Source organism: Carlito syrichta, unplaced genomic scaffold, assembly GCF_000164805.1.
Source record: "Carlito syrichta isolate Samal-C Ts95f unplaced genomic scaffold, Tarsius_syrichta-2.0.1 Scaffold304489, whole genome shotgun sequence".
Lineage (NCBI taxonomy): Eukaryota > Metazoa > Chordata > Mammalia > Primates > Tarsiidae > Carlito > Carlito syrichta.
The window spans coordinates 65,444-90,524 of record NW_007248585.1 but is presented as its reverse complement, the minus strand read 5'-3'; the positions used below and the strand labels follow the sequence as shown (position 1 = coordinate 90,524).

At 41.9% G+C, this 25,081-nt stretch overlaps 1 protein-coding gene across 1 annotated transcript in view; it reads left to right on the top strand.

The window, feature by feature from the left end:
- Window positions 1-11,134: 11,134 nt before the first annotated feature.
- LOC103262419 (beta-catenin-like protein 1) overlaps window positions 11,135-25,081 on the top strand; it is a 55,160-nt gene continuing 41,213 nt past the window's right edge. Inside the window, exons 1-2 of the mRNA XM_008060038.2 lie at window positions 11,135-11,200; window positions 18,619-18,722. Coding sequence (XP_008058229.2) covers window positions 11,135-11,200; window positions 18,619-18,722 — 170 coding nt within the window. The remainder of the gene's footprint in view (window positions 11,201-18,618; window positions 18,723-25,081) is intronic.

Genomic DNA, 25,081 nt, shown 5'->3' with positions numbered 1-25,081 from the left:
GGTCAGGGCGTCCCCTGGACAAGCGACCACTGAGGAACGGGTGGGTTACAATAAAGCCTGTCGTCACAGGTCGTTATTGTAGACCCGAATTCTCCTGGAGAATTGAGGAGGTTAAGGGCAACCCGGTACCGGGATTTTTGACAAGAAAGTTACTGGACGGAGGGAAGGCTTGAAATCTCTAGCGGCCGAGGGAAAACCGATAGGAGTCTGCTGCGGTCTTAAAGACCTAGGCGGGGTGTGGCCCCCCCCCTTGCCCAGGGCCGAAGGAGCTGCCGGATGATCAACGGCCAGTTTCCCCGGTTGTCCCAGGCAAGGTTTTAGGTTTTCAGTGTGGGGACACTTACCAATTCGAAGGCCAGTGGTGGATGTAGTATTGGCGTTCAGGAGAATGGGCGAAGGCCTTAAGGGGTGAGTCCCACTGGTGCTAGGACGGAGTCCTGCCTTGGGGCGAGAGAATCCCCGATCCGAGTCACGACACCAATGAAAGACGGTGGCGCACAGTGAGACTCAACACCCGTTAAGGCCAAGAGATTTTAATGGGACGAGCGCGGTGGCTACAGAACCTGAGAATTAGGTTGCAGCATGGAGGCAGGGGTGTGGCAGGTTTTATAGAAATTTAAAGTGACCTGTTGGTTACCTATTGGTTGGCAGGAGAGGCGTTTTTGAGATTGGTAGGGGCTTTCGTGGGCGCGGGAATGGTGGGCTTTGTTGTGGAAGAAGAACCTGGAGAGCCTTGTCCGAGCCTCCATGTTAGTTTGTCCGGGCGCCTTCTTAGGCAGGAGCGCCATTTTAGGTGGGGGCCATGCCTAGGCTTAACCTTTGGAGAGGGCGGGTTCCTCGTGGCTGGCTAGGGCCTTTCAGCGCGTGCAATGGGAAAATGTGTATGTAACATACACCCTGTGTTCACTTTGGTTTTTAGCATTAAAGTACTGTAGAATCTGGCTCTTTTAGTCAAAAGGTGAACTTTTAGGCACAAAGACAGTTGTGCATGGCTCTCTAAACTGGCTGCAGCTGGCTTAAAGTCTACAGTTGTTTATGGCTGGTCCTCGGTCCAGTAAGAGTTATTGTGATCTGGGTTGTAAATCAAAGTTAGGAGGTGTCTGATAACTTGGCTTATGGCTCCTTGTTAGGGAGTTTAGCAAGAATGTGTTTTTTTTTCTTATAGCCATAGGAATTTAGGAAGTTGCCAGTCCTGAACTCTCCCTGGTAGGTAACTTTTGTTTCCTTAACCTTAGGGTTCATCTTAGTTGATAAAAGAGCATCTATTTTGGTCTCTCAGATCACATCACACATCTCAGCCTATTTAAGCGCATCCTGGTCCAGTCTCAGCCCCTTTCACCTCTTAGGACCTTCCCTACCTTCAGTTGCTGTATAGCCTGGTTTGGACCCCCTGCTTGTCAACTCTGTGATCTTGGGCAAGTTTCTGAGGTCTCTGCACCTCAACTTCCCCATTATAAAATAGTGAGGCTAGAATCTACCATGTAGAGTAGTTGCAAGGTCAGGTGGGATGACATATATATACTTAGCATACATCTCAGCATAAAGTAGGCCTTGAGAATTGTTAGTTCTCTCCTCTAGCACAACTCCTTCCCTCCCTGGCTTTAGTCATACTCACCCTTCTAAGGTCCTGGGGAAGCCCAGGCATAGAGACTGCCCACGTCTTGACTGTGGAAAGACCAGGAGAGGCTATGTAGGTTTTACTGACCTGCCATTTAATTGCTCTGTGTTAACTTTGTGAAGATGAACAAGCTCCTTCTTGATGGGGATGGTAGGAGTCATACTATGCTAAACAGTGGGGTGGCATAAAAACAGCTGTGTTCCCAAAGCCAACAAAAAGGGTGGAGAGAGGAGAACTTCTAGATTAAGGTGTCTCTAGAGAGGAGGATAAAAGCGAAAACCACCCTTATAACCAAGAATTGCTGGTAATTTTGTTCCTGTTTTGTGAGTTGGGGTGGGGAAGGAAAAAAATCATTGTAATTGAAATCCATTCAGGTTTGCATAATAAAACCTTCAGAAATAGATCTGGGGAAGCACTTAGCTTGGGGGATGGGTTGGAAAGAAATAATTTGCCCTTGGGTGCAGTAGCATGATTGATTGCCTCCTTGGTTTTATAAAGAATAGCACAGTATATATTGTCTCCTTGGTATTAACTGCTTCAGAATAGGAGGGAAGAAGAAAAGAGCTGGGATCCAGAAGTGGCATCTGACCTTTACTTCTTGTCTCTTTTTAAAATTCTTATTAAAATAGGTCCAGTTTTCCTTGTATTGCTTCATTAGGTAGGTGAGTTATTGAGTTTGTAGCAGTTCTAGTTAATTGCGCTGTTTTAACATGGTTCCCCTGGAGGCTGTTAAGAACTTTAAGGGGGTGAGCTACTGAACAGGGTGTAGATGTGTGGTGTGCATACTAGGTATGTGCAGACATTTTCACCTTTTCAACAGTGACAGCTGTTGAGAACATGTCAGTGCTTTAAAGAATCGTTTTCTGTTATCACCAAAGAATTGTAAGTGATTCCTGGAGACTCCACATGTCAGGAAGCATGTAGTTGCTTTGAGCTTCCTCCTAAGGGCAAGGAAGTACAGGTCAGGGACCCACCCTACCTTCTAGGGTTAGAAGAAGGAAATGGCAAACCTTTCCTGCAGTCAGAAAAGAAGGGAGTTTAGCCAACATAGACAAAAAAGAAATATTCTAAAAAATGTCCATGGTAGGCTGTGGTAATGACATTGTTTGGGGCAAACCTTTCCTGGAGCTCCTGCTATGTTCAGATATAACAAAGCCCTAGTATGTTACAGGTCCTGTAGAGAGAGGAAGCAAAACAGAAGGCCTGCTGGAGAGGCTGCTCTTTCTTGTGTTCCATCTCTGGATCCTATTCCTCTGCCTGTCTTTCACGCATTCACTTTCAGATGGATTGGCAGTGTCTCCCCAGTTCTTTTTTTTATTCCACACACTCTCTTGAGTAATCTCATCTACTCCTTGTTGCTTTAACTGGCACTGAACTGCCATTGACTCCCAGATCTTCAACCTAGTTTTCACTCCCAAGCTCTAGTGGGGACAACTAATAACCAGCAGATAGCTCTGTCAGGTAATCAGATTCAGCTTGTTCAAAACCATGCCCATTCTTTGACAGCCTCCATCTTTTCTGCTTTTCCCATCCTGGTAAATAGCTCCACCCTCCACCCTCCTACCCACTGCAGAAATCAACGTACCAAGCTTAACTCAAATATTCTCCACATGTAGTTGATCATAAGTCCTATGAATTCTACCTTACAAAAATCTCTTGTCTCCGTTCTCTTCATTGTCACTGTCTCTGCCCTCATCACCTTTCTTGAATTTTACTGCAGGCTTAATAAGACTCTGCTTTAGTCTCTTGTCCTCTCAGAGTCTCAAATCCATCACCAAGGTAAGAGAGACACTCTCTACCCTCAACAAATTTACAGTTTGGAGAAGTGGGAAATAGACATGGGGGAAAAGGCAGTTTTACAGGTATTTACCACAAAACCATAATTGCATTTAGAAAGACATATCAGTCAAGAGTACTTCATTGTTAAAGGGAGCAAGAAAACAGAAATGCTTAGAGAGAAAGACACTTGTGGTGGGAGGGAATTGATACGAGCTAAAACAAAGGGTGCTGGAATGCCAATCAACCAGTTCATTTGTTATTACCTCTATTCAGCATCTGTAGGAGTATCCTTATACATCTGATCATATTTGAGTCTTGCATCAGCCCCACAAGGTTGGTGTTGTTTCTTGTTCTGAAGATGAGAAAAAATCATGACTCAACAAAATCATGCCTTCAGGTCACATACACCAGGTAAATGACTGACCTGGGAGTCAGACTGTCCCTCAGCTTCTGACCACAAATGTCACGCTCATTTCATAAAATCATTGCCACTGATATTAGCTATCATGGATCCAAACTAGCTTGCCCTTCTGTGGATCACTGGTGTAGTCAAAAAGAGACCTTGATCAAAAGATCTTGATTCCAACCTTAGTGTTTTGACAGGTCTTTATAGTGGTGAGAACTCTTGACCTTTCAAGTTACACAAGTTATTAGAAGTAAATGGCAAAATAACTTGGTAAAATTGTTGTTCGGCATTTCTAGGACCCATTATAGTGCTCAGTGCATGGTAGGTACTCAATACATCTTGAGTCAATGAATAAATGAATTTATTTAACATCTTTGTACCATGTACTGGCACAATCAAGGTTGGATGCACACTGATGGTTAAGAGCATTGTGAAATTCAGAGTGTTCTTTATGTGTTAATCAATTTATGGTTCTACCTTAAGGCTCCTCAGCATCTGTTCCATAGTAGTTTTCAATGCATACTTGTTTCTTCATCTCTAAGAAAAGGATTAAACCTGCCTTGGGTTATTGTAAGAATTAAATGAGGTGACTCATGCAAACCTAACATAGTGTTTGGGAGTCTTAGTCCATTTTGTGTTGCTATAACAATACCTGTGACTGGGTAATGTACAAAGATAAGAAATTTAGGCTGGGCGCAGTGGCTCATGCCTATAATCCCAGCAGTTTGGGAGGCTGAGTGGGAAGTATTGTTTGATCCCAGAAGTTTGAGATGAGCCTGGGTAACATAGTGAGACCTCATACACACACACACACACACACACACACACACAAGTTAGTGGGGCGTGGTGGTATGTGCCTGTAGTCCTAGCTACTTGAGAGCTGAGGCTGGAGGATCGCTCAAGCCCAGGATCCCACAGCTGCAGTGAGCCATGATTGTGCCCCTACACTCAAGCCTGGACAGCAGTATGAAACTCTGACTCAAAAAAAAGAAAAAGAAAGAAAGAATGCTTATTTGGCTCTTGATTCTGGGGGCTAGGAAGTCCAAGATCAAGCAGCCCATCTAGTGAGGGCCTCATGCTGCTTTTTCCTACTCGTGGTGGAAAGCAGAAAGGGAAGTCGGCAGCATGCAGAGACCAAACACGTAAGGCAGCCTTTTTCTGTGACAACCCCCCTCCTTGGTAGTCAGTTCAGTTCAGAGAGAACGAGAACTCCCTCATTGCCCCAGACTGCATTAATTCCTTCATGAGGGTGGAGCCCTCATGATCCAAATGCTCTTTAGAGGTCTTACCACCTCTCATCATTGTTATGTTGACAGTTAAATTTCAACATGAGTTTTGACAGGAACTTGACAGACTATATCCAAACCATAACAGGGGATTGATAAATGTTAGTTTATTTAAATCATTATTTTAATACTGGCCCCAGGCATCGCACTGTAATAAATGTTACATTAGAGGTGGTGAAAACCCAGAAATAGGGATAGCCTAGAGATTCTGGAAAGACTTAAGAGAAGAGATGACATTAGAGTGTTCCTTGAAGTGGCCGAGGATACAGTGAGTACTAGGCATGTATAGCTAGTTAATGTGATGGATGATTAGGAACATGGGCTTTGGATTAAGATAAGGCTTGAGTTGGTGTCCTGGTCCTGTCATTTCCCAGCTGTGTAACTTTGGGAAAGTTACTTAACCTCTCCGAGCCTGTATCTTCTCAGTTGTAAAGTTGGGATACTGTTCAGATCTGTCTCATAAGGGTGATGTGTGAAGATTAAATGAAATACAGTAATACAGATCAAGTGCTTAGCACAGTTGCTGTGTCATTAGTATTAGTGGTTGTAATGAATACAGGTTTTCAATTTGCGTTCCTCTTCCTTTTATGTTGGTAATGTTAGAAGTATCCGTCAGAAGAAATGTTTTTCCTCCCTGAGTCTGCCAGTCCTGGAGGTGGACTGTAAATATGCACATTCCATGTGGAATATAAGATAAAACCCTTCTCAGAGAGGGCATACCATGAAGCTCCAGGTCCCCACTTCTCCTCTGTATAACCTATAAACAGAGATTTCAAAGATTTTCCCCCACCCACTTTATTGTATCCTCCAGACGTGAAAATCACAAAGAGTTGGTTATGTGTCAGAACAATGAGCAAGTGAAGAGCGAACAGTATTTCATTTTAAGAATGGCATTAAGCCATTTACTAACAGAGTTTTATGTTAAATAAGGATAAAAATGTCTTACTGTTGTTTTTTGTTGCCATTTGAAAACCTTACAATTGAACAGTGTCTAGGTCAATTCCTTTTCTTTCTTTCCAGCTGCTTGTCACATTCCTGACCTCAGATGACAAAATGTAGGGATGGTGAAATAAAGTGTGTTTGGATTTGGGGTTCCTCTTATCATCCTGCGAAGGTGATTTTGAGTGTTCCACATCGGGTTTGTTAACTGGTTCAAGTGATATTAAGGATTTACCCTCAGGTCTTTCCCAAGTAGAGTACAGCATAGTTGTTTGCCATTGAGGAAGACAGTGAGACAGGATGAATTTACCATCTTGGAAACAACTCATCTGAGGAAATGGGGAAAACTAGCTAACGGCCAGCTCACATTTTATTGGGCATCAACCAGCATACTCAGAGCTTTCAGGTGCACATAAATGCCTTTATGAATTAGGCATTTCTATCTTATTTTTGCAGTTTGAGTCTTAGAGGGTTTGTCAATTATCAAATACCTTTTAGCAAATTGGTGACAGCAGAATTTGAGCCTAGTTCTACTTCTAAAACTTCTTCCAACACTAAGATAGCTTCAATAATCTTCTGGTTAGTAATCCAGAGGCAGTACAGAGTCATGGAAGGATTGTTTTCATAGGCAGACAGGCCTAGTTTCAAATCTCAGCTCTACCCACAAACTAGCTGATGGCCTCAAGCAAGTTAGTTCTTCTCTCTGGACTTTGAATTCCTCTTCAGTCTAATGGACCTGATAAAACTGATCTCAGAGTATTTTGTGAAGAATAAGTATCATGACTATCCAGCATTGTCTCTATAGCAGGTCGACATTCAATATATAGTACATATATAATATAATTACTGCACACTCGCCTCCTTTCAAAAGTAGTCATCCCTAGCCGGGCTCGGTGGCTCAGCCTGTAATCCCGCGCCTTTGGGAGGCTGAGGTGAGTGGATTGCCTGAGCCTGCAGGTTTGAGACCCGCCTGGGCAGCGAGACCTCATCTCTACAATAAATAAATTTTTTAAAAAATCAGCTGGGCATGATAGCGCATGCCTGTAATTCCGGCTACTTGGAAGGTTGAGGCGGAAGGATCGCCGGAGCCCAGCAGGTTGAGGCTGCGGTGGCCGGGAGTGGCCTCTGCACTCCAGTCTGGGCGACAGAGTGAGATTCCAACTGGAAAAGAAAAAGTAGTCATCCCTACCCCTCATACTTTTCATGTTTATGTGCAGGATGCAAACACCTTGGCTTCTGTGGGTGTGAAGCCCAGCTATGAACCAGGACTTTATATGTGGGCAGGCTGGGTCAATCCAAGAAGTATCAGGGAGATGGGACAGCCATGGTTTATGATGGTCTGTTAACCTGGACCCTCAGTTGTGCTATTAATTTTACTAGCCCTTTAAGATTCATCAGTTCTTTAAGTTCTGGACTTCTGTTTTCATGTGAAGCACCTATTCTAGACTGCCCTCACAGGGGGTCTATTTCTGTGGATAGATGCTCCAAAGACAGGTCAATGAGGCTTCAGCCATTCCTACTAGTTCCTGCTTTGCATCAGGTTTGATGTTGTAGGTAGCAGGTGAACAGGCTCACAGCCCTGCTAGGGACACATAGAAACCTACGTTTATATTACAAGGTAAAAAAATGTGAGGTGAATGAGCTCACAGCTCTGCTAGGGAGACAGACATCAAAATCTATATTTACATTACAAGGTAAAAGTAGAAGGAAGGATGAGGCACTGTGGGAACAGAAGAGGGGCTCCTTGCCCAACCCAGGTAGTGAGAGAACAGGTGGACACTAGAAGCAGCTCCTCCTTAGAAACGTGACCTTCTGGGCCAAACCTTTGGTAGAAGGTAGCCAGGTGAAGAAATGTCAAGTGGAAAAAGCAGGATGTATAAAATAAAAGTTGTGGGGACAGACTGTGGGTGTGATGATTAGGTGAGCCTTAAACTTAGCTGCCCGTCAGAATCATCTGGGATCTTGTTGAAAATGTAGTTTTCAGGGATGTATTCTCAGAGTTTCTGATTCCACCAGTCTGCATAAGTCGTTGTATCTGTATTTTTACTAAGTGTCACAGGAATGTCCTTTGAGACCAGTCAGGTCCCAGTCTTTGTTGAGTAGACCATGGGGCAGGAGATTAGAGAAGCAGGAGCCTAGAAGAACCCTGCAGAGCTTTTGCAAGGATTTGACTGAGTTAATCTAGTGCCAGTTTTAATATGGTACTGGCACCTAATAAGCCTAATTAGACATGAATACTCGTTGCCATTGTGATGGTTATTTTAATTATGTACTCCTAAAAAAGGACTCTTCTGAATTTTTACAGGTCATAGGTGTTAGGTCAGTGAGCCAGTGCTGTGGGTTTGCAAGGAATTGCACAGAAATTAGGTAGGTAAGATCATTTATTTGGAAAGTAGATTAGGAAAGAGTGAATTCACTTCTTAAGGGAGAGAAGGGGCCAGACATCTGAAGGAAATGTGGCAGCGATGCTTAAGACTGAATGCTTTTAAAGCTTCCCTCTGGTGGGGCAAGTAAGCACAGGAGCTGTTGCCATGGAGGTGGAGTGGTGGTCTGTGTCACCTAGGTCACAATAGATAGATCAGCTTGGCCCTTTATGGCAGGAAGACAAATACTTTTGATAAAAGGGTAGTTAGTACAAAGCATGCTTGGGAGTTTGCAAGACAACTATCAGTAACTACTTCTGGGTCCTTGTTAATGATTAGAAGGTGGGTTAAAATAAACTGCTAAGTAAAGTTATTCCATTTTGGCGGTTTACCCTTTCAATAGGTATAGTACTAATTTCTGTTAGATTGACTTTTTAGGCTAATTTAGCACAAATTCACTTTCAATATGGAGGGCTTGGGTGGGAAGGATAAAGAAGAAACATTTATCTCTCCTGGTTTCTCTTTTGCAGTTTTCTTCTTGCCAGGTAGAAACTTAGCTCTTTATTTTAGAAATAGAATTTTTCAGTGATTCCTTTGCTATTTTGTCAATATGACTGTGTTAGTTTCATTTATAGTCTTGATTAAATGTTATAGAAATAGTTTAGAATGCTATATATCTCCTTCATAGATAAAACAAATACCAGCAATGTAGAAGCAACAGTAGATTGTAGCCGGCCTTCTTTAATTGTTTCTCAAGTATTTTTTAGTGGTGCCAAAATGGGGAAATAACTTAGGAAGTAGGCAGTAATTAACTGTGGGTCCTGATTTATTAAAATTCAGCACTTAATCTTTTACTGGGATGTGCTTTCTAATGTTACCATTTGGGGACCTTTTATGTTCTTAGTACTGTAATAGGCTTTTCTCATTTCACCGAATCTTCACATTAACCCTGTGAGTTGTGTGTTATCACCCACACTTTACAGGTGAGAACACTGAGGCATAGATAACTTGTCATTTTCTGAAGGTCACTTAGCTAGTACATGGCCCTCCTGGGAATTGAACCTACAGTTTTTCTGTGGTTTTCAGAAATGGAATCATAGGCAGTGCTCTTCTGTTTTTTTAAAAAATCATAAATCAGAGCTACTCACCTGTAGTGGGACAGATTTGAAGTGCTTGGTGTCTTTTCCTAACCTGAATAGGTTATCAGTAGTCCAGCCCCCAATACTGCATAAATAGCCGCCATCTCTTAGACTACATCTTGTCCTAGCTCACATTGTCCGCATCTTCTTGGCTGCAGACCTTAGGATGCATCTGCCCACTGTGTTCTCTCTGCTCATGACCTTGCACACCTGATATCCAGCACTGCTCAGCCTTCAGTCCTGTTCCTAAACATCCCCCTGTCTCGTTACCTGGCAGTTGTCATCCCTCTGTTGACCCCTCTTTAGAATGAGACATCAATCTATAGTTTTCAACTCTGACTGATCAGTATAACCCAAAGGGCTTTGACAGAAGTGCACAACCCTAGACCCTACCTCCAGCAATTCTGAGGACTGGGTCTCCACGTACCTGTATTTGTCCAAAGCTCCAGATCCTGTTGCTCAGCTAGCGTTGAGTACAACCCTTGGTAAGCAGCTTTTTAACTTTCTCCTTGTGCCAAGAGAAGATTTTTGATATGGTGGGTCTTTGGGGGAAGGCTTGTTAAAAACACATTTATTGCTTTTTCTGAATTTGAATGAAATTAACTAATATAGAAAATTCAAAAATAGTAGAAAAGGATGGAAGGAAAGTAAAGATTATCCCAGAATTAATTACCCAAAATATCATGGTCATTCAAACATCCTTGTTAGTAGTAGGAGTTGGATATGTATGTGTGTTTAATTTTGTATAATTGGAGTCATGATGTGTGTGCTATTTTGTAACTACTGTTTTTGTTCACTCTATCTTGGGCATCTTTGGCAGGGACGGGCCTTTTAAGACAGTTAGGAAGCTAGACTCAATATTTTTCAAAGGCAGAATAAGTTTAAGGTTAAATGATTAGATTGTGGAGGTGCTAACAGTTTGGAGAGGTAAGCTGGGCTAGGTCATGTTGGCTCTTCCAAGTATTGTTGATGTGCTAGGACTTCAAGGTAGTAAGGAAAAGTGTTGTGGACTGAAGGCTAATGCATCCAAGTTCGTTTGGTTATTACATAAGAAGAGGAAGTGGAGATGCCTTTCAAGTGGTATTTTTTTAATGTGTGAATATTTGAATGTGTTAGACATGTTGGCATCTAACAGAAGATATAATGTGGAAGGGAGTAAACTGAAAATAAACTTGTGTACATTTCACTGCTCATAAAGAATACAATTACATGTGTGAGATGTTTGTTAGCATCTACCTTCCTGGACTCTTGTAATATTGAATATGATTTTTATATGCAGCAGCCTGCAGGTTGCTGGGAAAGTGCTCTGGGTATTTAATCATTTTCAGTCTTACTTGTTTGTCTGTGTGTTTTTTTTATGGTAAGAAAATGTCTTTGGCTTGCTTTTGTAGCCAGATTGATTTTGCTTGTGGGTGTCCAGATGCTGATGAGCTGTAATTAGCATAAGAAGGAGGTTGGAAAGATGTTGAACATTTTTTCAACAACAAAGGATCCCCAAACAGAAGTTATTTTCAGGTAGCAGGTTCAACAGAGGCAGCCCTTCTCTCAGATGGTGATTAAAGGATGTTAGTGTTAGGCTGGGCAGGTCCCCACTGGGAATGAGGATGCAGAACCTTGCTGTGAACTGGTCACGGGGTGATTATCTGCGGCTGAGCATCTCTCTTCTGAGAGTAGGACATTAAAACCCCCTGAGTAGCCCCATAGACAGGAGCCCTGGGCTGGGCTCACAAGACTTGCCCTAATTATTGGGCTTAGGCTCTGTGACTTGAGTGTCATTTGCTCTTTCTCAACCTCAGTTTCCTCACCTTTAAGATGGAGACAATATTTCACAGTATGTGAGAGCTGGATAAGATATCGTATGGGGAAAGTGCTTTGCATACTATAAAATTATGCCCACATAGGATCTGGTAGTTGTTAGGTCTGGTAAGAAATATTAGGTCAGGGGACTGATGTGCCGAACTGGTGCCGCAGGTAAGATGCAAAGAATTGCACAGAAATTAGATTGGAAAATGTAGTATATTTAGAAAGTAGACTAGAGAGAGAAAGAGGCGATTCACCTCCCCAGATTGGGGAAGGGAGCCTAAGTTTAAAGAGAAGCATGGCCAGACCAGAGCTTTGCAAAAGCATGGCGGTTACTGCTTGAGGTTGAGTCCTTTTTAAAGGTCATTAAGGTGATTGGGTGGTAGTCTGTTCTACATCATCACGAAGGGACAGGTAAGCACAGGTACTGATGTCATGCTTATGCATGGCGGGCAGATGGGTGGGTTAGTCACGTAACTGTTGCCATGGTGATGGGGTCTTTCACCTCCCTGAGGACCAGATGGATGGGCAGGCCAACCACATAGATGAGAAGCAGCAAGTCTGAAAGCTGAAAGACAAATTCTTTAGGTGATATTAATCTCAACGTCTTGTGACTTGCCCAGGATTCCAAGAAAGGATTGTTGTTGTGTATGAGTTCAAGAAGACCAGAGAAACTCCATTTTGGGCTCTATCCTCTCAGTAGTGGTATGGTGTGTGTTACATTCAGTATTTTTCCCCAGTCTCTTCTACATTCCTTATACTTTTTTCTAAATTACACTTTTTTTCCTTGTCCCTGGCTCCAAAGTAGAAAAAAATGATTGTTACTTTGGTCTCTATTTGCTGTAGGGTTGCCATAAAATAAATTAAGCGTATCACTTTGATAATCACTAAAGAAATGCCTACAACTTTCTTAAATGTATTGATTACTAATAAATCATGTCTATGTTAAGTATGCCTGCTGGCTGGCAAACTTCTGGAATAACAATGCTAGCCTAGTTAACAGGCTGCTTTTTCTGATGATGTGTCAGTCAATCTGAGGCTACAGTTGGTGTCGGTAGGGGTGATGTTGTCTCACATGTATTGAGTATCTGCTGTTCCAGTATATATGTGATGTCACTGTCCCCAACATCAACTCTGTGTGGCGTATCCTTAGCCTATTTTACTACTGAGGAAACAGTCTCAAAGACGTTACATGCTTTCTCAAATTGTACAATTTAAATTAATATCTGCTAGGACCCTCAAAGTCCATGTTGTTGATACTGTGCTTCAGTCTCACGAGGAGATGTCTGCAAACCAAAAAGGTAAATGACTTTTAATCACCAAGGTAACAACCCAGTAATTATAGCTGTTTTTTAGAAATAAAATAGAAAAATTTTTAATTCTGGCGTCACAAGGCAGGAAAGCTCCATTACCAAGTTTTTGGTATGTATTTGGCAATGCGGGATATGAAATTTTTTTATAACTTATCCTTAATTTTCGGAATAATGAGTCATGTTATATCAAAGTTTTTAAAATACATATTTCATATGAAATTAGATGTGTTTCTCTAAGCCATAAACTTGGCTTGAGTCTCAGTAGCAGTGTAGTGGGAAAAGCACAGCCTTTTAGAAAATGCAGATGTGAGTTCAAATCCCACCTCACAGCAACTGTGTAACCTTTGGCATGTTATTTAGCTTCATTGATCCCAGATTCCTCATCTATAACAATGCTTCTGAAAGCTTATATTGCAGACAAGTCACCTGGAGATCTTGTTAAAATTCAGATTATGCCTCTGTAGGTCTGGCCTAAAATTGTGTATTTCTAACCAACCCTCAAGCAATGCTGATGCTGCTTCTCAGCCACACTTTGAGTAGCAGAAATCTATACCATGGAATATAGATGTCTGCCTCACACATCTATTGCAGCATATAGTAGATGCTTAACAAATGTTGACCCTCTTCCTTTCTCACATATCTGGGAATCTCCTAGGGATAGCCTTTATTTAAGAAGTGGATCTGGAGCTATCTATTCCTAACATGTCTTATCTCTGTCAAAAGCCCCAGGTGACAGAAAACATTTGAAAAGTAATGAGCTCAGGATTAAGCTTTAAGAGGAAAGATGCCCACTTCTGAACATAGCCAGATAGCTTTGGAGGTTCATTTTAAGGAGTTAGTCCAGAACTAGGAGTCTTTGAGGAAGTCTCTGTGCAAACCTCTTGTCTGTAAGTAGTCTCAAAGGAAACCTCAGCTGACTTCTTCCACTCTCCACTCTTCAGTTCTTCAGGCAGTACTAGTTGAACACTTAATGATGCCAGGCACGGAATTAGACCCTGGGAGACACAGTGAACCCCTCACAGGCCCACCCTGGAGGCACTCACCTTTTGGTGGGGAAACAGTATCGCGGATAATGATTACAATACAATATATTAAAGCTTATAAAGGAGGTAGATACAAGTTGCAATTGGAAGCTCTGAAGGAAGAAATAGACTTCTCCAGTCTCCTTGGAGAGAAGCTTGGATATCTGCCAGAGATTAGAAGGATTGGAAGTGAGTAGGAGTTTCCCAAGTAGACAAGAAATGGAAGAGCTCTTTGGAGGTGGGACAGGTGGGATTGAAAAATACCATATATAAGGCACAGAGAATGTGATGGAACTCTGGGAAAGGCAAGTATTCTAGTGTTGTGGTTTTGAGGTTTGATTGTAAGCTCAATAAACCAGACTGCTGACTTTCTTTGTCAAGACAAAGGGGTGACAAAGACAGAGGACCTAGACCAGGACCGTCTTGTCCTAAATGGGTTTGGATCATAATCCCAAAAATTACCATCCTGAATGCCATAATCCTGAATGTTGAAGTCCCTAAAAATCACAATCACAAGAATCATAGAAGAATTTCACAAAGAGCAACACCATATAGAAAATGATGTGAACGTATTCTCCAAGGAGAGCCATGACCCCGAAAGAAAATAAAAGCAGCTATCGATCATGATATAAGCCTTCACAATACAGTTTCTGATCGTTTAAGTCAGTCAGCTCTTATGGACTGTCTCTGTGCAATTGCCTTATCATGTGTCCCTGTAATACACTTTTTCATATGTTGATGTTCTTTTAGTGTTTTAATTGTTTTTCTTTTCTTTTTTAAATTTGTTTGCACTATTTTAACTGTCAGCATTAATTTTTACGATTCACTTTGCTGTGTGTTTGAGCTTCACATCATTTCCATTATTGGAGGCATAAATTATGTACAGTGTTAGAGTTCTAATTTATTTTATGTTTTTTGCAAATTTGACTCTATAAAAGTGCCTTATCACGTTAACTTTGTAGCATTGTGCGTGTATGTAAAAATGTTGAAACTACGGTGGCTCAGGCTGTAATCCCGCACTTTGGGAGGCCGAGGTGAGTGTATTGCCTGAGCCCACGGGTTCGAGACCCGCCTGGGCAACTTGGTGAGACCTTATCTCTACAATAAATCAAAAAAATTAGCCGGGTGTGGTAGCGCGCACCTGTAGTTCCCGCTCCTTAGAAGGTTGAGGCAGAAGGATCGCTGGAGCCCAGCAGGTCGAGGCTGCGGTAGCCGGGAGCATGCCACTGCACTCCAGCCTGGACAACAGAGTGAGACTCCAACTCAAAACAAAAAACAAAAATGTTGAAACTACCTGAATAAATAAAAAGATGTCCATTTGTTAAAATTTCTCAAGATCTTGGGGACCCACCAGTTTTTCATCAGTCTCACCAAAAGACTTAGGTTGTTTATCATAGCGTTTTAAATACAGTTTGCCTGCTCATCATTACAACCATATGACTATAATTGTTATAGTCATTATGCTTGCGAAAATATGTTAATATTGCCTATTATTTATTGTGCAAAGTGGCTTATGAAGTGTTCTGTTTTTATATGTGTTTCAAGTAAATCCTCTTTTAAATTGTAAATAAATATCTTCAATTTTTTTTTCATTATATATTCCAGAATTATATTTTGGGAATTTTGAACTTTTGGGATTTTAGCATTCAGGATTATGACTGGCTCCTCTCCTACACCAGCCTCAGCAGACACACCTTGCAAAAATATCATAGCTCTCGTATGTGCCTAAAATCTTCAGAAATGGAAAATCAGGAAGGAGTCACAGCCCACATGTTGTTGTCTTCCCTGGCTATCATCTCAAATCTACCAAACTGATTTTATTTTGCTAGATCTTTTGTAGATTATTCTGTAGATTCCAGTTTTGATCTCCTTAAGGTAAACCTCTCCTCTGTCTCTACTTTGGAGTTCATTTCATGATGTCAATTATCTGTAACATAATACTACACATACCTCTTGAATGTTATCTCCTTGCAATTCCTACCATCCCCACTCACCCTGTTCCCCTTAGTTCCTTTCTCAGATGACCACAGTCTTCTTCTATAACTGGCTTATTGTTGGAATTCTTTTTTTTTTTTTTTTAAGTTGGAGTCTCACTCTGTCACCCAGGCTGGAGTGCAGTGGCATGCACACACATACTCCAGTCTCAACCTGCTGGGTTCAGGTGATCCTTCTGCCTTAGCCTTCCAAGTAGCTGGAACTACAGGCATGCGCCACCACATCCAGCTAATTTTTTGATTTGTGGTAGAGATGAGGTCTCATCAAATTGCCCGGACTGGTCTCGAACCCGTGGGCTCAGGCAATCCTCTCACCTCAGCCTCCCAAAGTGCTGGGATTATAGGCGTGAGCCACCACGCCCAGCCTTATTGTTGAAATTCTTACCTCTCTCCCATCTGTCCTTTGCTCTTCCAAAGTCCCAGCAGACACTAATGAATAGCCTCGTGTACCTCTAAAGTGCAGATCTGATTGTGTGATTTTGCTGTTCAATCCTTTAGTCTTCTTAGTACAGGTCTAGGATAATATCTACTCTTTCACATGCCATAGAACACCTGTTCATTTGGCCTTCCCCTGCTGTTACCCCTCTTGTTGCTTATCTCTACCTGGTTTCTAGCTAGCCTGAACTAAAGCAGTGCCTCCCAGCATTATTTTTCTCACCTCCATGTCTTAACATTTGATGCCTTCCTTAGCTTGGATACTATTTTACCATCATCTCTGTGAGACTGAGTGTTTATTATCTAACATTTCCCCCATTCTGCTTTCTCCTTGAAGCCTTTCCTAATTTTCTCTTCTGTTCTTAGACGGCAACTTTATTCTGCCCCTAATAGAGTAGTGTCCTTGGTATACTTTGGTTGTTGACTTGCTCATTTCTGCTCAACTATGAGCTTTGCCAAGCAAGGACTGTGTCTTAGGTGTGTGGGTGGATAGGATCCCTTTTATCCTTTACATCTCTTTAAGAAAACTCAATTTTTTCTGTAAAAAAGTTTAAAAATGCTTTTTATTATAGATGATTTCAGAAATATACAAAGGTAGAGAAAATTCTATATTGAGCCCTCATGTACCCATCACCCAGCTTCAGTGATTAACATTTTACCAGTCCTGTTAAATCCCCTTCCCCCTTTTTCTCCTGGAATATTTTAAGACAACCCTAAATAGATATCATGTAATTTTACCTCCTGTGGAATTTTTAATTTATAAAATCATTAACTGACAAGAATGAAAGGCTTGGATTGAGGCATTTTCTACCTGGAATATATACGTTAACAATGGGATCTGTTGATAGTTCATTCTTATACCATTAGATATCAGAAATAACTTAGATCAGGATTTCTCACCCTTGGCACTGTTGATTCTTTGAACCAGATAATTTTTTGTTGAGGGGGCTACCCTGTGCATTGAAGACTGTTTCTAGTAGCATCCCTGACCTCTATCCACTAGATACCAATAGCAACCTCTAGTCGTCACAGACACACATATAAGAATTGGAAAATATTTCAGACAGTGGAATCCTCCCTATCACACCCCCATTGAGAACAATTGACAGAGAGAAAGGGAAGAAGTGTATAGCTGTTCATATCTGGGAGGACTATTCAATAGACAGTTGGGAAAACCGAGTCCCAGAATGCCTTCCTGATTGTTACTGGACTCTTAGTATCATGCTAGAGTATTAATTCAGTGTTTTCTGCTCCCTTTGCCTGTGTGTGTCTCTCATTACCACACATAGATTCTAGGAGCTACCGGAGAGGCTTCCTAGGCGCAGGAAGAATTCCTGTGATTCTGTTGGGGGTGTCTTCCCTGGACAGGGAAGATTTCACGGCGAGGCTAAAGGGAATTATGGAAAATCACTATCAGCAAGGATGCACTGCTTATGATTTGCAGCCGTGCACAGCATCTGCCAAGGATGCTCATCATTCCCCTTTACCAAATATTTATGATGAAGCAGGCTGGGGAGCTCTTTCCTTGAGAATGCCTCTTGGATTCCATCGTGGTAGACAAGTAGAATTTGTTTCACAGAAATTACTTTGAAGTTAGTTTTTACCAGAAACCATCTGTTTTGTATACAAAGCAAAGGGACACTGGAGTTTCAGTTTATAGCTTTATTCAAAATGGACTCTCTGTTTCTCACAATTCATTCTTCTAAGCAGCGCCCTAGAATGTTGGGTGCTAGTAAACTCAATTCACCACTAAAAAGGCAGATTTGTGGAGGTGGAGAGAAAGCTGACCTTTGCAGTCAGATGGATGAATCTCTGGCTTGTATTAGCTCTGAATACTTGGGGGAAAGAACAACCCTCTCTGGGCCTTATTTTTTTTCTCATATGTAAAATGGGGAGAATAATTTACTCCAAGGGTGGTCGTGAATATTAAGTGAGAAAGAGTATATGAAGCACCTAGTGTGGTAACCTGGCACATTATACTAACAGATGTTTTTTTTCCTCTTAAGAAAGACCAATTGGGAAAGGCAGGTGAATCTTAGGTCTTTATCTGTACATCTGTAAAACGGTTGCACTGGGTGTATAGAAAGAGTAACTTGTGATGATGACAGCAAAGTACTTAATACATTTGTCAGTATATCTTGTTGATTATGTGCTGTTAGTGAAGTAGGCATAGAGCCATGCTTCACAAGTGCAGTATGCTTTTTAGGGTTCACAGGTTCTTTTCTGTCCTCCCTGTGATGAGTCTGAGCTCTGTAGAATGTGATCCCAAAGTATTTCACAACAGAGATGAGTGCATGTTTTCCCAGTAGTTTTTATATTTGAAAGATGATAGAATGGTTTAGTTTGTTAGTCTTAGGCTAGAAATGAAAGAACAGTGCCAGTGCAGCACTGAAAGTCCTTCTGTCCTTTCACTCTGCTGCCTGACTGGCTGAAGGAGGAAGGGTCAAGAAGTCAGACTTCAAGAAAATGAACATCAGGCCGCCCTAGGTCTGCAGCAAGCTTTTCTGGTTTCTGTGGAAATCAGCCCTGGAGCCTGGAGGAAGTGTATGTGGTGCTCAGCAGTCGGTCAGGCTGCAGCAGCTTCAAGGAGGACTTTGCTGCTGAAAGTGGGAAGAATAGGAGGAGGAGGTAGTGGCTGTTTGAAGAGTACAAAGGCAGAACTGTTGAGTAAGATGAAAGTGGTGAAGAAGTAGGTTTAGACGATTCCCCCTGTGGCCCTGGAACCAGGCTCCCCTCCCCCGCAAGCTGAATTCCCATCTAAAGCAGACATCCAAGGAAGACTTTCAGAGGAGTATGGAAGCACCTTTTTTGCTTTGGGACTCTGATGTTCTGCTCCCCTACACCAGAGCAGGGAGATGCTAGGAAAGTGGAAAATTGGGCCGAGGGGAGAATGCTGGAGTGTGAATCCAGGCCCCAGTCCATCGTGCCCTGACAAGGCTCTGCTGTCCCAGCCTTCCAGGGCTGTTTGAGAATTCAGTGAGCTTCCCATTGAAAGGGACTCTGTACGAAAGAAAAGTGGTCATAGTACAAATATTCCTGCTGATTGTCTCATTTTTATGTGTTTTGTTGGGTAAGGGTGGGGGGAGAAGTGGTTATTGCATAATATACTTGTCAAGTCCTGAAAGAGCTTCTAGGGACAGAGTCGGTTTTAATTAATTTAGGTGAACTACTCCTAAAAGTGATACGCTGTAGGAGTCTAAGCTGAGCCAGTCAACCTGACGGATAGCTGTCTTCATGAAAGTGCTCAGTCAGGTGAGTCAGAAACTTGTCTCATATGGGTTCTTCAACATACTGCTGGGTGTAGGTGTTGCTAAGGTGTTTGTGGGAATACAAAGATGAAATAAAGGTACCAAAACTCCAGGCATTCATTTCTGCCGTTATAAGGATGTGGGTTAATAAGAAAAAGCTGCATCTGTCCTTCCAGCCAGGTTCTTCAGAGTCTGTGTATCGTAATGGGAAATGTTCCAAGGAGACAGCGAGACAGTGAGGTGAATCAAAGGGAGTATGTCTTTTCACCAGCAGGTACTTTTGATTCTAGCACTTTCCCCACTGGAATGTGTGTCTGCTTCCAGAACTAGTGAACAAACTCAGCTTTGCTTGGAGTAAACACCTGAACTCTCAAGACTCTCAGTCTTCCTTCGGCTCTACTTTGAACTTCCCAGAAAAGAACTTACCGAATTTGTGTGTATCAGTTAGGAATTACAGTTGATTGCTAGTAACAGGGACTAGAAATAACAATGATTTAAACAAAGGAGAGCACATAAGAGCTTATTTCTATCTCAGGTAAAATCTGTCCAAAGGTCAACAACAGGACTGGAGTGACAGCTTCACAGTGTTATCAGAAGCTTCTGTCATTCTATTCTGCCATTCTTAGCACAGGGCCAAGAATGTTTGTTTGCTTTTTAATGTGCCCCAAGCACCTATAAAAGTGCCTGGCTTCTATTTTCAAGATTGCTTCATTGTCCCAGATGGCTACTAGAGCTTCAATTATTATGTCTATATTCCAGCAGCAGGAAAGCAGAAAGGGGAGAAACAAGGGCAGAAGGGGATGGGTCCCCTTTGGGAAGTCCCAAATGCCGGTTCAACCTAAATCTTTGACCTGAAGTTAATCACCTGGTCATACCTAGCTATACTTAAGGGAAGCTTATTGTTGTATTGTTGTTGTTATTGTTTTTGAAACTAGTCACATCTCCAAATAAAATGGCTTCTGCTACTAAGCAATAAAAGGGGAATGGGTATTGGGTAGGCAACTGACCATCTCAGCCAGTCTGATTGCTGTCCCTTGGTATATACAATATCTCTCTCTTGGGCAGAGTTGAGCCAAGCCTTCTCTGAGTTCCTCCCGTCACTAGTACCCAGCTCATCCTTCATAGTGCTCCCCAGAACCAGTATCATTCCTCATTCCACATGCTGGACTGATGGGGTTGGTTTCACTGCCAAAGCACACTGTAGAAGCCATGGAAAACACTTCCACTTTTATACTTAATCCTGAATTGTACCTCGCACCTTTAGGATAAAATAAATTTTAAAAAAGAAGAAGAAAGAAAGAAAAAAAGCACTTTCCACAGGAAATGGTTGTGTACACACATGGCTGGCACCTAAAGCTTCCTGGACCTCTCCCTCAAACCATCTGAGATAAGCGCCTTCCCTGATACATGAACACTTGACCCTAGGAAGCTTCATGTTCTCAGCCCGAAGCCCTGAGATAGGTGAACAGAAAGAGTAACTCATTAGATGTTAGATGCCACATCTTTCTGGTCTTTTCCTTCTGAGCTCTTGGAGAAAAGTAATATAGAAAAGCTCAAAGAAGCATTTTCTGAGCATACATAACCACTTCTGACTGTAAGGCATATTTTCTCACAGACACAGGGCTATAAATTAGTTAAGATAGCACTTAAGCATGTTTTAAGTCTGTAATGCTCCCGGAACATTCTGAAAGGAGAGAGAGTAGTCCCAGGAACAGTGAAAATAAATGAGTTAACCAAAGGCAGCACCAGTCATATTGCTTTGCACCTAGTAGGTGCTTATTCAGTGTGCTCACAATTAAACAATGCAAATACTGAGTTAATTTTGGCTATATTTTATGTTGAATGAGTTGCAGTGGGCCTATTTCACTGGAAAAGTCATTTGAGGTTTCAAACATCAGGCATACATAAACTGCTTTTTGGAAAAATAACCTTTGGGAATCTCATCATTTCCATTCCAAGTTCACACCTCTCAATTTTTTCTTGCCTCCTTCTCAGCATTTTTCTAATAAAATGTTCAAACATACAGAAAAGTTGAATGAACTGTACAGTGAATGCTCAGATACCTACCACACCTTACATTCTACAATTAACGTTTTGCTGTACTTATATCATCACATATTTATCCATCTCTCTCATCCATCCATTCTTTTTATTTTTTGATGCAGGACATAAGTTGCAGACAGCAGTACACTTCTCCTTTAAACATTTCATTATGCATATAATTAGCTTAGAATTCCACATAAATGTATTTTTTAATAAAATTGTAGAGTAAAATGTGTAGATCTTGAGTGCACCATTTGATGAACTTTGACAAATACATACTCTATCACGATACAGAACATTGCCACTACTACCCCTTCCTAGTGAGATTCCTCCCTGCACCTCACAAAGTTAACAGTTCTTTTGAGTTTGTGGTGTAGATTAGATTAGCCTCATCTAGAACTTCGTTTCTGTGGCCTCATACAGTGCATACTTTTGGGGTTAGGCTTTCACCCAGCATACTGGTTTTGAGATTCATTCATGGTTGTTGCATGCATTGGTAGTTTGTTCCTTTTTATTTCTGGATAGTATTCCATTTTTGTTTAGATGTATTTTCCCATTCTTCCTGTTGGCAGGCTGTTTCAGAATCTGGCCAGTATGACTAGAGCTACTATAAGCATTCTTGTAGAAGTCTTTTCTTGGTATTATGTTTTTGTGATCTCTTGGATAAATACCTAGGAGTGAAATTGCTAGGTCATTCAGTCGGTTTTCACATCTTTATTTGATAACTAGAATCTTATCATTGACTTGAGGAAGAAACTCATAAATCATCTAGGTCACCTCTCTCATTTTATAGACAGAGATGTTCAGACCCAGAGAGCAGGTGGAGAAGAGACCTAGGCAAAGTCACAGAGAGGACTTCTCAAAGTGTAGACTAGAATCTGTGTCTCCTGACTGTTCTAATGTTCTTTGTATCACAGTTTCCTTCTTCCCCAGAGGAAAGAGGAAGAAAATAGAGATTCTCTCAGAAAGATTATTAACTATTTCAGTTTTTGCTTAGGAAGAATTAAGTGTAACTGAATGCAGTATATTGTGTTTGTTCCTTATGTGTCTGTAATATCTGGATCTGATCCTGCTTATTCTCCAGTATGCATCCCCGCACCTCTTCCAGGATGATTTTTCAGGAACGCAAATGTGGTCACGCTGCTTATTCTCCATCTTCTCTAGGATACAGCCCAGATGCTGCAGTCGAGTATGCAAGATTCTTGCGTGCTTCTCTTGCTTCACCTTCTGCCACATTGCTTCCCTCACTGCAGGCTATGCTATACCATGTTCCTTCATTCGCCATACCTCTGAACCTCTGGTGTGTTGTCTAGAATGCCCTCCCCTCTTTGTTTCTCTGATAAATTCCTACTCATTCTTAAGTATTTGACTCATTCAGACCCTCTCAGGGAGTCAGTTATTCCTTTTTTTATACGTATGTACTTCTTAAAGTTAACTGTCACCATGGTATTTTGTTAGGATGTCATTCATAACGTTCAGCATTATGTGAACTACTGGCACAGGACTAGAGACTGTCAGTCCAGGGATGAGCCACGGGCTGGCCTTCAAGTAGCTCACCATCTGTTGGGGAGACTCCTGTAGGAGCATAGTCTCAGTACAGCATGATGAGCCCTCCTGTGTACTCCAGAGAACGAGAGCTCCTCTCCACACACCCTTCCAGCCCTAGGCATTTGGAAAGCTTCATCGAGTGAAACTGTCTCATGATTTTATTTGCATTACTAGTGAGGGTGAATGCTTTTTTTTTTTTTTAACATGCCTACTGAGTATTTTTTAACTCTCCAGGAAAATGATCAAGTTTTATTATAGTGGAACTAACTAGGTCACTTCCTAACTGTGAGACCCTTGGAGGCAAATTTCTTTTCCCAACTGAGTCTCTAGTTCCTTATCTGTAAAATGGGGAGACTAATAAAATGTGTTCCATAGGGTCACTATGAGAATTAAATGAGGTAATATGTGCAAAGCACACACAGGCACACAGTAGGTTTGCAATAAATGGTGTCTCTGTAAGTTCCCAGTCTCTAGCCCAATGCCAGCCACATGTGCAATATTCAGTCAGTGTTTGTGGAAAATAGAAATGTATGTTTATATTGTATATGTTAAAAGAGGCTATATATAGATGCTTACACAGATCCATCTGTCATGAGAAGAGTGTTTGATGCTGACTTGCATCAATATTCGACTGGAGTGGCTGAGCACACACGCGTGACTCTTCTTGGGTTGCCACATCCCCTGCTAGGCAAATGTCCATTAAAATGAAACGTAAAAAGGGAAAAAATAATAATAAAGGCAGAGGAGTGTAATGTTATGGCTTGATTTGACAGGGCCTCCTGCTACTTGAGCTGCCAGTGCCAGGCATGGAACAGATCAATCTGTATTCCAACACGTCACTGCTGAAGTCAAGATCAATCTAATTAGGGTATTTTACACATCCTTTTTGCATCTAGAGTCTTATCAGAAACCAAGATGTCTGTCCATCTGGGGGAGCTTGGGGGGAGGTGGGCAGCAAGTATTAGCAATAAAAGAGATGGCTGTAGTGTTAGAAGTGAGAGGGAACATTGCTGCATGATTTCCTAAAAACAAAAGTGCTGACGGCCTTAGATGTTTGTGGAAACAGAAGCAGATCTGCAGCATGACCTCGAATTTTAAAGTTTCCCTGCAAGATTGTGCCAAGATGTGGGCCTGATGGCCGAAGTGGTTAAGAATAGAACTCTGGCTGACCCACATGTGCCTTTCTTAACCATTTGACTGCAGGAGTGTAGGTGCAGGCTCTGAAGTGGGCAGAGTGACCAGCCAGGCTAGGCCAGCAGTTAAATGCCAGGCCATCAGCCATCAGGATAGTGGTTAGGGTCTGCTTTTCATCGCCCAACATCTCTTTTTTTTTTCTTTTCTTTTTTGAGTCGGAGTCTCACTCTGTTGCCCAGGCTGGAGTACAGTGGCACGCTCACGACCACTGCAGCCTCTACCTGCTAGACTCAGGTGATCCTTCCACCTCAGCCTTCCAAATAGCTGGAACTACAAGCACAGCTAACTTTTTGAATTATTGTAGAGATGAGTTCTTACCAAGTTGCCCAGGCTGGTCTTGAACTCATGGGCTCAGGCAATCCTCTCACCTCAGACTCCCAAAGTGCTGGGCTTATAGGTGTGAGCCACCACACCTAGCCACCAACATTTCATTTTTACCCACAATGTACATCCCATCTTTCCAGCCTCGTTACCTGTCATCCTTCCTTCCCTGCTGCCACACTGATCTCTAATCTTTGTCCCTATTCTGTGCTTGAGTTTAATTCCTTTGCTTCATTTTGGTCTGCCTGCTTGGCATACCCTTGCTCTCATCGCCCCTCCTCCCTGTAACTGTTCTTCAAGACTCAGCTCAAATACTGCCTTTCCTACCAATCTTCCCAGCTCCCCTGACTGAGAGTGTTTGCATCATCAATAGCTTTTACCTATGTCTCTTTCAGTGTCACTTTCTGTAATATAAATTCATTTTTTCAAATGTTGACAGTTTTATTGAAATATTGACATAAAAATTGTGTGTATTTAAGGCATATAGCTTGATGTATGTATGTGTGTATGTGTGTGTGTGTGTGTATATATATATATATATACACACTCGGTGGCTCAGCCTGTAATCCCAGTACTTTGGGAGGCCGAGGTGATTGGATTGCCTGAGCCCGCGGGTTCGAGACCCGCCTGGGC